We start from the raw sequence: 15,230 nt of genomic DNA, 5'->3' as shown, positions 1-15,230 counted from the left end.
TTCCTAAGGTACAAAGAAGAAAACAGAAGGAAGAAGAGACAGCAAGATCATTTTGAATATAACATGTTAAATTGAATATATAATTTCTTAAAATAGTAAGCAGTATGGAGAAAGGATCCATGGTTTTATATAAAATCTTCTTTTGTATTCTACTTTGTATGTATCAGTGCTCATTTTGGGTGTTTTTATTAAGTTCAGAATAAAAGACTAAATATAAAAAGAAATAATTCTATTGTTGAATGTTCTTTAATGTACCCCAACTTTTATGTTACAGTTAAACAAAAAAAATTAAGAATTCAATTGATCCAAAGAGAAAATATCTATCTTTTATATTTTCTTAGAGTACCAACCTAGAGAAATATAGAAATTATAGTAGGTACTTGGGTACTCCTTGGGTGAATTTAAAATATGTACATATATACACACACAGAGAAATATATAAATACTTATTTTCTGCAATAAGACCCATTAGACATACAAATAGTACAAAAAGGGGGTCACTTGGTTATCTAGGACATGGCCAAATAATTTATTATTTTTTTAACTCAAGTCATTTATATTATCTAATTGTTAGCTAGAAAAGGTACTCAAGTCAACTTTTAACTTTAAGTACAGAGCTAGCACGTGTCAGCACATTTACTTTGATACTCTGAAATATTCCTGATGTCATCAGTGGAAGTACAGGTACTGCCTCCCCTTAAACAGAATCAACCCCACTAGGTCTTTCAATCACTTGCACATTATATTTTTTTGGTATGGATCTGTGATTTCATTGGTGGAGTGAACCAGTAGAGAGGAAACTCATTTGTTCAATGCAGATGGGCAACTTGCAATCTTAGAGAGATGCCCAAAGCATGAAGTTAATTGACTTACCCAAGAAGACACAACCAGTATGTGTCAGAGTCAGGTATGAACCCAGATCATCCTGACTGGAGGTTAATTCTCCATCCACCATGTGTAATAGCAGTTTAGATTTGAAGATCTTTCCCACCCATTAATGGGCCATGTGACCTGCTTATATCACAAGAAGCCTAAGTCACATGTGGTGGGAGGAGCTTCCTGACAGGAAAAGGAAGTTATGTCACAGGAAATGGAGGGAGGGAGGGAGAGAGCAGTTATGGCTGCTAATGGCTGCTAATGGCCACCCTCCTGATTGTTAGAACTGAACAGGCTGACTTAGCTCTACTGTGAGTTTGTCTTTAGGAAGACCCCAGCAGGAGGTCAGAGAGATTTGGGGATGGCAAGGCTGCAGGTTGTGATATGGTGTTTTAAGTTCCTTGCTGTCATGATAAAGTGGGCTGACTGGCTATGGGAGCTGAACATTTGGTTATGGGATATGGTTTTCTGGTGTTTGAATAAATGTTATACTTCATTTACCTTCTCTCATACTTTGCAATACAGAACTATATAGGCATATTCATGATTATCATTGATGTTGTGTTTATTGCCTTACTGTTACACCAAGAAACTAAAAACTCTACAAAGAGTAAAAGCAACCTTAATTTGATATTTCAATGTACCTCTTCTTATCAATATAGTACTACCTCCAATGATACAGAATGCAACCTGTCTAGGCCCCTTCTCCTCCTGTGTGACTTGTCCATGTCTTCCTGTGAATTCATCCACTCAACATGATGGGGGAAGAGGTGTGTGGAGGAAGGGAGAGAAATTCCCTCACAGTCTCTTGGCATTACATGAATCTGAATGGAGTATACAGCTATCTGTTGATTATCTTTCATTCTCACTACATAGGATTATAGAGTTAGAAGAGAGCTGGGAGATCATTAAATCCAACACCCCGTTTTAACAACCCAGCTAGCAGCTTCGATGGGGGGCGTAAGATCCCTCCCCCGCTGCCGGGACCCAGGGGGCTAGAGGGAAAGCACAGGTTCTTTTCATCTGCTTAAACAAGGAAAGCATGGTGAAGGGGTTGACCAGCTTACTTTAATCCAGCATTCAGTTAGCATACAGACAACAATTCATTTAGTTCAGGGGAAAACGCCAGCATTCAGTTAGCATTCAGTTAGTTCAGGGGAGCTTACAGACAAGCATCAAGAGACAGACCAAATACAGATTCATTGACTTACTTCAGGGGAAAAAACCAGCACCCTGAGGTTCAAAACATTCATTTAGTTCGGGGAAAAACCAGTACTTCAAAACCAAAATACAAACAAATTACAAATAACAGACAGACCCAATACAATTCATAGTTACCAACATCTGGGCTCGGCCCAAGAGCAAGGGCTGGCCCAGAGTCACGCTTGCTTGCCGCTGCTCCCATACCAACCGGAAAAGGAAAGGGAGCTCTTCAAGCTGTCCTCTCCCCTCTTATAGGGTTTTTGACATCATCAAGTGCCGCCTGAATGACCAGGGCCGATTGGTTCTTGACTTGGCCCCTCCCCCTAGGGTACACCAGGTTCTGGAGCTAACACCTCCCCTCAGCCAGCCCCATGACTCATCACACAGGAAGTTGTCTGCTTCCTGGCACGCTCTTTGGGCTGCCTGCCCCGGAAGAGCAAGCCACAGTGTCCAGAGGCTCAATGAGGTAAGCTGAGTCAAAGAAAACAAAGGCCATTCTGGTTACACACCCTCATTTTATAGATGAGGAAACCGAAGACCTGAGATAATGAGTTCCCCGTTCCTGACTCCAAATCCATCATTCTTTCCATCACGGCATATCCGTAACCTACTTTTTTTCTCCTCCATCATATCTCTGAGTACATTCTTCTCTTACACTATTTTTGATTGGTAATATATTGCAGCCCATTCATGTCCAACAAATGCCCCTCTCTTGTCCTTTGGAGGATCTTCAACTTTATCTCTTTAGAGGCTATGATATTCTATGTGCATGCACCATAACAGCATCACCAGAAGAATGCTCTAGTCTGGAAAAGGAGGACCTTTTGTTTCAGAAAAATATATAAGGTATTGTGCAAAGTACCGCACGATTTCTCAAAAGCAATCCAGCTTACTTTTCTCCTCTTGTTTAATTCTGTGACCATGAGCTCATAGTCCATCTGTTGTGTTTGTCTAAGATATATGCACTTATGAGCCAACTCCACCCATTCACTTGAATATCATAGTCTCAACAGCAGACATTCTTTAGCTATTTGATTTTATAGTGTGGACAGTTAGGCCAAAATCCTGAGTAATTATGAATTCATTCTGGATACTCAAAAATGTCCCAAGGATTGGTGCAATCAAGATGATGTTACATGTAAACACAAGCATGTAGAAGACCTCCCTATCTTTAGAGAATCCTTCAATTTGGACACTACAGTAGATATCCTCCAAGATGATGGTATATACCTTTGGTATATCTCCTTGTTCTATGCCTCCTTTTACGTTAAAAAATGTCATATACAGAAGTAAAAATGATGGGACACAAATCTCTTCTTGATTTGAATGTGGTCCTTATCACTTTAGCATGATGAAGCCTGGCACTTATTTCTTTTCATCAGCTAAAATCTTTCAGGAGTTTCTCAACAATTTCCCTCCTCAATCCTCACAAGGTCCTTGTGGAACAAGACAATGATAGCATAGCCTTTCACAAGTAAATTGCCTTGGTCAGTATGGACTAAGCAAAATGTCAATCACCCATAAAAGTTTGGGACAGAATTGGGTAATGAAATGCAGAATGTCCTAATTCTAAAATGCTAAGCATACCTAATTGGCAGGAGAAGTCCTCCCTTATAACTAATAATCACATTCCTCTCCTTAATCTCCCTTCTGGACAGATATATTTCTAATTCTAATAAGAAGCAAGATGCTTAGCACCCAGGAAAGGTCATTAATAATAGACACTTTGATGCAAAATATTGCCTACTCCAAAACAACACATCCATCCTCTGCTTTAGTCACAGATTGCGATCTGAGAGTTTCCTGGGTCCTTAAAGATCTTCAGCTACAACCCCCTTGTCTTACAAAGTAAGAGAGTGAGTAACAAACAGGTTAAATCGCATGCCCAAAGTCACACAGCTGCAGCCTGAACTCTGAACATTTTCAAAATGTGCTCTTCTATGACACAAGAAAACAAAACTAACCCACACCACAGGCATTTGAAAGTCAAGAGGTATCTCCTGATGAATTAATATGTTTGAACACAAATAAAATTTCTTTCCTCCACTTTAATAATTTTGGCAGTTAAAATAAATATCACATTATTTTTCTTGATAAAGGACTGGCACCCTGCTCCTGTAACATAAAGTTTAATAATAACAACAACAAATTATTAACAATACACACGTTGCTCATATGTGTTCTCTAAATATAATCATGGATTCCTATATATTTCACATTGCACACAGAACTTTGGAGCTCCTCATTCATTTATAAATGGGTTTGGTATGTTCGTTTTTATACTATAACAAAAGATAGAGTGGCAGCAGGTGTAGTGGGTAGAAAGCCAGCCTTGAGTCAGGACAACCTTGGTTTAAGACCTGTCTCTGACACCTTCTAGTTATGGGACTAGGGGCAAGTCAACTCTCTCGGTACCTACAAGCAAACTTCTAAAACTATAAATTTCAGATGAACGATAGATCTGCATTGGTGGAGAGAATTTTCCACAATGAGAGCCCTCCAGAGTGAACTCATACCTCTAGGCCAAAAAAAGATAAGAGACATGCTACTTTTAATAAACTACCAAATAAAAGGTTTAAGGAACAGACTTATAAAGATCTGTCATAAATAACTCTGCCATCATTAATAATCCTGATTCCCTATTAAAGCATAATTGTGCACTCTGATTTGTAGTAGAAAGGATTACACAACACACCTTTGATCATAATAAGAACTCCACCAAATTTAAAAGAAACACAAGGGTGGGTTACAGGATTCTAGGAGAATCTTCAGTAAGGAAAAGAAAGTTTCATGAGAATGATATAAAGAGGAATAAAAGGATAAAAAGTTTAGTCTTTGATTTATCAAAGCAAATAAGTAAATCTTTTCCACTATAGTTATTTCTGTCAGCTTAAATCTGCTCCTTTGATCATTTTCTCCTGTATTAATGGAGTTTTAATAGTGCATTTATCCTTAATGGTGGTCAAAAAATACATAAGTATTGTTAAATTGCCCTCCTTATTTTGAAGTTTTCATTTCAATCATTCTAAAGTAGCAAACTGTTTTTTCAAATATGCAGGAGAACTCGATGTTTTCAATATTAACATTTCAAATCATAAGAATTCAAGGTATTTGAGGTGCCTACATTATTTTTGAATTCCAACAGTTGTATTGATGGATACACAGCACTTTTCACTGCATCAAAGGACAAGGCTGCCTTGATTCATAGTATGTCACAATATTTCATCTTCTCAACATACCTAATTCAGTAAAGCTAATAAAATGTTTTCCAGATTATATGAGTTACATAAAAGAGACCTGACCAATAGTTAGTATCTACTCAATTGTCCCCGAACCTATCGACCTTTCAATCACATTTCCATAAAAATTTATAAATAGCATCAGTATTCAAGAAAAATGTTGAACAAAAGTGAAATTTAACTGTTTTTATGTGCTTACCTAATCTTTACAAGTAGACCATTGGAGGGCAGGGGCTATCTATACATTCTCTCAGCCTACTATAGCTCTGTATATATAGGACCATAAATAAAGAGTTGGAAAACACCACAGTAATCATCTAATCTAAAATTCTCATTGCACAGAAGAAAAAAATTAAGGTCCAGAGAAATCTAGTGATTTGTATAGTCACAAAGAAAGGAAATGATATGAACCCAAGCCCTTAATTTCAAATCTAGTGTACTTTCCAAGTACGGTCCAGCATGGCATGCCCACATCAAAGAAGCCACTGTGTTCTATGAGCAAAGCAGAATTGCAGTAGCTCAAAAGAAACATTAAATGTACAAATTAAGAGACATCTCCATCTCAAATGTTCATATGGACTATTTATGCCCAATCTGTGGTATAGCCTTCTGAGCTCATATTGGGCTGATCAGTCACAGTCGGACATACTGTACACATACCCCAACATAGTGATGTCATTTTGGTCCTCTTTGAATATGAAGGACAACAACCAACCAACTTTCCACTGGATCTCCTTTTCTCCAATAGTAGGTGTTCAGTGAATTGTCAATGAATTATTTTATTGTAACTAGAAAAAGATTATAGAAACTCTACAAGTATCTTTCGAACATTAAGTGCATTATCTACCCCTTTCCTCCTCCCCCCACAAAAAATATCTAATAGAGTGGTTCTGAGCAAATGAATAAGCTAGGAGAAATGAACTATCTGTTCATTTTTAAAACAACTGACTTGCAAGTGAATTGGATTTAGTGAGGCAGAGCTGAGAAAAACCATCAGCCCCACTCTCTCCTCCAGAGTCATCAGAGTCCAGAGGTAAGACATAGGTCAAGGCAACTGATAATGGCCCCCATGTAAGTACATATATACATATGTGATACATATTGTGTGCATATATACACACACGTGTGTGTGCACATATCAAGGATCCTCCTAAATGAACACGATTTTTAAATATATTGCTTTGTGGAAGTCTGCTATTTCTATTTAAACACACATAAAATTGAGAAATGGAAGCTATAAGGGTCCCTCATGACCTCTTTTCTTAGGACATCAATATACTTCAGAAGTCCCAAATGGGCAAAGGTTTATTAACTTGATTTATACACTTACTATAAATTCTTTAAAAAAAAAGCCCATCTTATCCAATGTGTGTTCTGCAAACAGTGGATAAAAGGGAACCAATCATTACCAGTGAGTATTTAAGAGAATTATGAAAGCACAATCACATTGACAGCTATAATCTACCTTCAACCATCTTAGCTGACTGCTGGAAGGTGAAGGAACCAAACATCCAAACCACAGATGAAACACCAGGAAGGCAGGCGTTCGTGGAATAAACAATTGTTCTTTTTAATATTATGTCAAAGCTACTAATAGATTCACTTCTCTCTCTTCTCTCCTCGGTCCCACTAAAGAACTAAGCTAGCCAGTAACAACAGCAGAGCTAAAAGGGGTAGAAAGGATTTGGGGAAATGCTCAGCCCAACATTTTTTCTTCTACATAATGCTGTCTCCTTGCTTTCACATATAGGCCTGCTACTAAAAAAAGGAAAAAGAGGAGATAGAAGAAATATGGGCTGATAATAACAACAGCCAACATTTACATGGCATGCTACAGTTTGGGAAATACTTCCCATACTTAATCTCATTGGATCTTTATAATAATCCTGGGAGGCAAATGTTACAGGTTCTATTTTATAAAAGATGAAACAGTTTTAGATTGCCCAAGTGTTAGAAGTGGAATCTGAACCCAGGTTTCCTGACTCCATGTCTAGCAAACTGGTCAGTGCATTACGATGCTACAGATACTAGAAGAAAAGAAAATGGGTCAGTTTTAAAAGAGATTTGGGATGCACTGATCATTTCCAAATTCCTTCTAAAGTCTAAGAAGGTAAGCAAAATTAGTGAATTAAAATAATCATTTATGTGTAAAATATTCATTTTAATAAAATTTGTGCTATAATACATATTGCACTTTATGTGCAATATGTATACTTGTGACACATCTGAGCCCCCTCTATAATCAGTATGTGTAGGATATTTGTAAAGGTTTATAATTTTTCATTTATAAATCTTATAATAGTTAAATAATTTTATAATTTATAATTATATCATTTAATAATAAGCTTATAATTTATCATTATTTTATCTTTGCTGTGTTTATGTATTATGGCTATAAGCATGATTTTTATGATACCATTTTATGCTAAGACCTTGGCCAGTAAGATAAACCCCTAATAACTGCATTGCTTCTATATGAAAATAAAGTTTGCTTTATAGAGATATGCTTTCTAGAGAGGATTTCAGAAACATTGTGGTGAAGACCAGAGATTTAAAATGGGGGGCTTGGATTTCCCATATTAAAAAGTGTAGAGATGGACAGACTCATATCTCCAACTTGTGGCCAAGTCCAGAATTATTACTTTGGGCCAGGCCATTGGACTTAGAGCTATAAAAGTGTTGGGAGCAAAGTTCCAACAGGTCACTTCTTTGAAAGGACCTTGAGAAAGGTTTGCCATCTGGAGAGGAATCAGAGTTATGCTGGGTAGGAACTAAAGATGGAGGCAAGGATAAAGAAGAAGGATTTGTTTGGGAAGCTCAGTCTAGGATGAGGAAAACAACTCTTGCTGTCAATCTCTCTTTTTTCCTCTAGGAATGATTTAGTTCCTCATGGATGCTCTCAGGTTCCTGCTGTTCTGCTTTGCCATTTTCCACATTGAAAACATGCTTCTTCTACTTATTTTTAGCATCCCACTGGTAGCTGTTTTCAAAGGACACCTCCCCCTTAAACCACTGTTCATTTGTGTGGCTTAATTACACTCCCAAAGATAACTGTTAAAAAAATTCAAAGACAATTAAGCGTTGGGGAAATACCACGAGCTGCAATGGGTGGCTCGGTACATGCCTTGTGAGAGCATTTCACCACGGACCTAAGGAGAGCCTGGCAGCCAAGCAAATAAACCCCTGGCTTGTGGAGGGTGTGGATCGAATGCACAAACAAACAAAAAATACCTGGTGAGCTCTTCTTTAATCTTCAAAGGTTCGTGAGGGTAGAATTTCACTCTAAAGCACATGGTATATGGTGGATGAGCTGAAACATTATAAAGAAAAAGCATGAGAACAGCAGCAAAGAACATGGATTCAAACACAGGAAAGGCTGTCTTTATAGACTAGCCCATGAGATGATTAGCTGGGTAATAATAGGCATTGCACTCAACAAAACAAAACCCAAGGAAAAATCAAATCAAATCAAATGTGTGAGAGGAAGCCCAAAGCAAATGCAAAATACATACATTCTAGTCAGTCAGCACATGCATGACTTTCCACTACTCTCCACAGCCCAGGTTTCTCCACCTAAGCAAAGGGACATCCCGAAGGAATTTTTTTCCCCATCTTGTCCTCATCAACCTCCTCCCCTGCCCTGCCTGCCAATCCCACACCTACAAATGAACTGTACACAAGCCACATTTAGTGTTTAACCAGATCACTGTGAGTTAGAAAATATCACTGTGCATGACTTAGTTGAGTAAACATGGGTGATGCGTAGTGTAGGAAAATGCCCAAATGTGGGAAAATGGAACGAGTGGATCCTAAGAGTAATCATATAATTGTAGCTTTGGAGCTGGAAAGGACCTTAATGGTCACTTAATCCAACCCCTTAAATTTAGAGACAAGTAAAATGAAGCCCAGAGAGGTCAAGCCACTTGCCTAAGGTCAAAGAAAGTACGTTGCTGGGTGGTAACTTGAACCCAAGACTTCTAACTCAGTATCAAGTGCTATTTCCATCCCATGGGTAAATAATCTGTTTATGTATAAACATTCTTAAAAGAATGATTTTTCTGAATCAAGTTAGTCGTACGAAGAGTAAAATTTTGCAAAGAGAGTGTTACAGTAATGTTCTAAATTCATCAAATTTCTCAGGCTCAACTCTCCTGCAGAAGTTATAGCTAATTGTGTATTTTCTGTCAATATTTTTGTGGATCCGCCATAGTACACAAAAGTCCTTTAGCTTTGCTTCTTTTATTCCTCAGTATGAAAGCATCAGGCATCGGATCAGTGCCGACACTCCTTAATGCAACAGAATGTTGAGAACAGGAACAGGGAAGTAGGGGGAATGATGATCTGTTCTCCCTCAGCCTTCTTCTTCTTTTTCCATTTTAGAAAATGTTTTAGTGATTTTCTTTTTTCCCCATGTCTATAACTACCCATTACCCAATCCACATCCTTCCTTTTAACAGTTAAGCAAAACAAATTAACACACAATGACCATGTCTGAGATCTATCTCATTCTATATTAGGGTTCCTTTCATGATAGGCTTTTGTTTTTAAATCACCGCTAAAGTCATGGGACCATCCAGCCGTAGCTAGAAGGAACCTAAGAGACCATTATATACAACCCTCTCATTTATAGATGAGGACACCGATGCGCAGAAATGTTACGCAACTTGTCCAAAGTCAAACGTAATAAATGTCAGAAATAGGATGTTTAGCCGGGTGTCCTCTGAATTCAAAACCTGCGTTGTTCCCAATGTACCATACTGCACCCTGACCAACTCTTTGATATCCAGGTTCCATAAAGACAGAACACCAGAGATGGAGTAATGAACAAATAAATCAGGCTTTATTTAGTAAGGAAAATATGCTCATAAAATAGACTGCTAGAAAGAATTCAGTCACAAGAATTCTTATCATCATTCCAGCTGCCTCAACAAGGGTATATGGTTAGAATACATAAAAATCAAAATTTCTGGGTCCCCTCCCCACCAGGAATTATAGTAGGTTGATACAATACTGCATCTGCTTGGGGTGGATTTAAGAGAGAAAACTGACTTGGAACACTATAAGTGTTTAAAAAATTACATCTCTAATACTTCACAGATTTATGATTTAATTAGGCATATCCTACATTAATGGTGACCACAACCTTGTGTACCTGAACTGTTTATTCTTATTAGTTCATATGAATAGTAAAATCTTAGATTTAGAGCTGGAAGTTACCTTAGAGACCATCCAATCCAACTTCTTCATTTTTATAGATGAGAAAATTTATATACTGAGAGGTTAAATGGCTTACCCAGGATAATACAGCTAATAAGTGTCTCAGGCAGTATTTAAACTCAAATCTTTCTAACTCATTAAACCTGAGACCTCTCAAGTTGCTTGGGTCAAAAAAAATTTTTTTTTTTACCACCACTGGGGAGCCACCCAATGGTGTTCATGAGTCAATACAAACTTAACCAGGTTAATCCTCCCGTGACAGACATACAGCTGTTCATTGCCAGAGCCCTCTGAAGCTTAGCAGGACCACTAGAGCTTATGCTCCACCAGCTTTGAGAATGCAATTATTTCTAAGTCATGGTGTGGCACCAAAGTAAGATACTAGCGGAAGATCTCATAAATAGGAATATTTAGTCTTTATAAGAAAACAAAAAATTTTCAACTCATTAGGATTTGTTTCATGCCATCTAAAATACAAATTTACTATAAAACACCAACATCTTCTATAACTAGCAAGAGCTTAACTCCTTTGTATCATGCCCAGAAATGCAAAATTGCCATCACTTTTACATGATTCAAACTAATTTTTTTTCAAAACCCCTGGGCCTACACTTCCAATCTTGAATCTATAAGTACTTTTTCTTTTAATATATGAGAGAAGAAAATCTTCTGGCTCTTAATGAATAAATTGTAGATAAGAATGATCCTAAGTCCTTTCCTAATCACTTACGAATTCTGCTCTTTCTGTGACTATGCCATTGTGAAGACGATGAAATAAAGGACAGGAATGTGGGGAAAGGGAAAGGGAACTTTGACAAGGGGCAAGAAAACAAAATCAAATAAGAGAATTTATTTTCCATGGCTTCAGACACTTACGAGCTATGTGACCCTGGGCAAAAGGCTTAACCTCTATCTGTCTGTTTCCTCAACAGTAAATGGGGGTCATAATATCACCTACATCCAAAGGTGGTTGTGAGAATCAAATTGAATAATATGTGTAAAGCACTTGTCACAGCGCCCGGCACATAGTAGGTGCTTAACAAATGCTTGTTCCCTTCCTCCTATCTGCATATACATCCATCTTCTACACTGGTTTTGATCCATATTGGGATAGACAACAGCAGTCAAGATTTTCCCTGTGAGTTAAGCATTAACACTCAGGGTTACTCATTCTAGAAGTGAACTCCCAGCTGGAGGCGACTCAAGAGTCCAGTGATGTGAGCAGCCCAATTAGTGAGACTTTCTGTCCAGATGGCATCAATTAGGATGTTTTTCTACTCAAATAAGTTAAAAAATAATGACAGAGTTTTAAACTGTGGTCCTCCCTGAAGCCTTAAAAGAGTACCAAGAACTCAGAAAAGGCAATTTTCAGCTAAAAAGACAGATTTTACAGTATGAGTCAATTTCTTCTCAAATTAAATGCGATAGCTAAATCTTAAATTCCAAGGTCACATAACCTACATTTTGGTTCTTGGGAACATATTACACCTCTACTGAACACAGAAAACAAATTATAAAGTTGTGGTTCAGGCAATAAAGGGGTTTCAGATATCATTCCTGCTTTTGATGTGCCTAAGAATATCAGAAATGCAGCATGATGAGTCAAACTTATGGTCCATCCAGCCCAATATTCTCTTTGCCAATGGCAACAAAGGACACCTTTCTACAAATATAATAGATGTCCTCAGTGACATCATTCTCAATAGTTACTGACATACCACCTGATATCTCTTTCATAGTCTTTCACACACCACAGAAGAATTTATCTAGAGACTTCTAGTCAAGGGCTGCCCAGCTCTCCCATACCTACCCCAGCAAAAACCTGAAAACAGCGCTGAACAGAGTAACAATCAAGAAATCCAATGAAAACTATAACAAATGACTTCTTCCACCCCAGAAGTGCACAACCTAGCCCACAGTCAACAGTAAGGGGATTGCTAGTGTAGACAAACAATCCCACAGCCCCCCAGAGTAACCAGAAAAAGGCCAGAAACATATGTAGCCTACTGGGCTCTCTGTCCCGAGCTAACAAGAGTACAAGGCTCCTTTGAGAAAGTGAGAGGGTATTTGTAAACTTACAATGGAGATAATCCAAGAGAGCAGAAGTTATCCATGAGGGCATGGTAGCAACCACTGGAAATGTGTCTCTGACTAAGATACACGAGGGATCCAGGTTCTTATCACTGTGTCCTGAGACACCACAGAGGACCCTGGAAATTGAGTGCTCTGAACCTCGAAGATCCAGGAGGACCAAACAGTAGCAATTAGAGGTCAGCACAGAACCCCAGGTGATCCAGGGACGGATCAATCAAGGGAAATTTAAAAAAAGCACAGCACGGGCCAAAGTGTGACCTCAGCACAAATCCTCCACTCAGGAACTAAAGCTAGAGAAATGACTAAACCAAAGACCACCAAGTATAAAACATCATCATAGATCTAGAGATTTTCAATAAGGAGGAAGTAAGTCTATGACAGCTACAAACAGACACTCAAAACAAAATAGATTTTCCTCAAGGACTATATGAATATACCTAGAAGAAATGAAGCAAAAGATAAAAAAATGAAATAGAAGTTTTCGAGAAAAGACCTGGAAGTAGAATAAATATCTTAGAAGAGAAAATCAGTCAGTTACTAAGCCAGTCAACAAGCATTTGTTAAACATCTCCTATGTGCCAGGTACAGTTCACAGCACTACAAGTGATAAACCTTACCCAAGTAACAGATTTCCTTAAAATAAGAAGAGACCAAATAGAAATCAATGATTCCATGAGAGCAAGAAATAGTAGAAAAAAATCAAAGCATTGGAAAAAAATGAAAAAATCCAGAGCTTCCATGTCAAAGAATAAAACACTGAAAGCATCCAGAAAAGAAGCAATTCGGTTACCAAAGGATGATCATTTAAGATCATTTGAATTCCAATAAGAGCCAAAGCCTGAACTAACCAATCAGAAGAAGAACCTCGACCTAACAGACATGCCCTTCTTTGTGCTCTGAGTAAACCCAGAGAATGCCTCTTCCTGTGTCAACAACTACAAGGCCAGATGGAGCTGACTAAGAGCATTTTCCTCTTTTTATGACCATTAAAGATGAGGCACCTTAACCCAAGACACTATCTTGAATAATGAGACTTTTCTTATCTTAATATTTCATGGACACATATTATGTTATATCATGTTAATGGTAAAGGAAACACAAATATCCTGGGTTATAATTTCAATTCACATTTTGTCAACTCTCTTAATGCATTGTATTTACAACCTATTCAATTAAGAAAATTCCTTTCTCAGGCTATGGTTAAACATATATGGAGATCATAAATTTGAGTGACATAGATATCCTGAGTTGGGATTGTTGTAAAATGTATTTAAGGCTCCTCATTCTTTTTATCAGACAGTCAGAATTTAAATTTTGACTCCATGTACATGTAATTGCTAGCTTTAAGGGAATAAACAATATGAACTTATATATCACCTAGCCTCTTTGCCTCTTTTATCCAAACTTCCAGATTGACACAAGAAAACAATGAAGATCACTCAAGACCCAGCTGCTTCCCCTATAAACAAGAAGAGATCTCGGAATACAATATTCCAAAAGGCAAAAAAAACATCAGCTTACCACCAAAAATAACTTACCCTGAAAGAATGAGCAACATCCTAAAAAAAAATAGGCCTTTAATGAAAACACCATCCTAGGGACTACAGATACACGAGCAAAGAATGAAATAATCCCTACTCACAAGTTCACTTCTAAAGCAGGAGACAACATATACATATGTAAGTGTAAAAGGAAGAAATACAAAGTACAGTCTAAGAGGGAGGTCACTAGTAGTTGAGGGGATGAGGAAAGACTTCATGCAAAAAAAATGGTACATGAACTGAGTCTTAAAAGAAGGAGAGATTCTGAGTCAGAGGAGGAGGAAGTATATTCTAGGAATGGGGCACGGTCAGTGCAAAAACAGAGAGGTGGGCGATGGATTGTGCAGAACAGAGAGGAAGCCACTGGATCACAGTGGATTCACAGATTGGCTGGATCACAGATTGTGGGATATGGAATAATGTCCAATGAGGCTAGAAAGATAGGTTAGGTCCCAGTCATGTAGGGCTTTTAAAGCTAAACAGAAGAGTATTATTTTACCTTATAGATAATAAGGAGGTATTGGAGTTGATTATGAAAAGGATCTACATGGTCCTGAATTCAAGAATCATTTTGGCAACAAAGTGAAGAATGTATTAGGTGGAAATGAGAGATTTAAGGCATCAAAATCTGGGCAAGAAATTATAAGGACCTAAAAGAAGATGGTAGCTATGTGAATGTAGAGAAGTGGTAGCATGTACAAAATGTTGTAGAAAGAGCAATATTTGGCAACTGATTGGACATGTGGGATGAGGGAGAGTTAGGAGTCTAGGGTAATGCAAAGGTTACAAACCTTGGAGACTAAAAGAATAATAGTGCCTTTGATAGAAGTAGGGGACTTTGGAAGGGAGAAGGGGAAGATAATGAGGTCTCTTTTGGATATGCTGAGTTTGAGATGTCTCCAGGACATGCAGTATGAAATGTCCAATTGGAATTGGTGATGGGGGGAAGGGGTTGAAGTTCAAGGAAGATACTAGGGATCTGATACTATAGATCTGAGTGTCACATGCATAGTGATAGCAATTTACACTTATGGGAGCTGATGCAGTCACTGAGAGAAAG

The 15,230-nt window shown here is 37.9% G+C and overlaps 1 protein-coding gene across 1 annotated transcript in view; it reads right to left on the bottom strand.

The window, feature by feature from the left end:
• The window catches only part of FRMD3 (FERM domain containing 3), a 334,062-nt gene that overhangs the window by 120,336 nt on the left and 198,496 nt on the right, over positions 1-15,230 (bottom strand). The window contains exon 4 of the mRNA XM_036739138.1: positions 8,550-8,628. Within this exon, the coding sequence (XP_036595033.1) occupies positions 8,550-8,628 (79 nt within the window). The remainder of the gene's footprint in view (positions 1-8,549; positions 8,629-15,230) is intronic.

This window comes from Trichosurus vulpecula, chromosome 9 (assembly GCF_011100635.1).
Source record: "Trichosurus vulpecula isolate mTriVul1 chromosome 9, mTriVul1.pri, whole genome shotgun sequence".
Taxonomy (NCBI): Eukaryota; Metazoa; Chordata; class Mammalia; order Diprotodontia; family Phalangeridae; genus Trichosurus; species Trichosurus vulpecula.
Note: the sequence above shows the minus strand (reverse complement) of the source record. Positions and strands in the feature narration are given on the sequence as shown.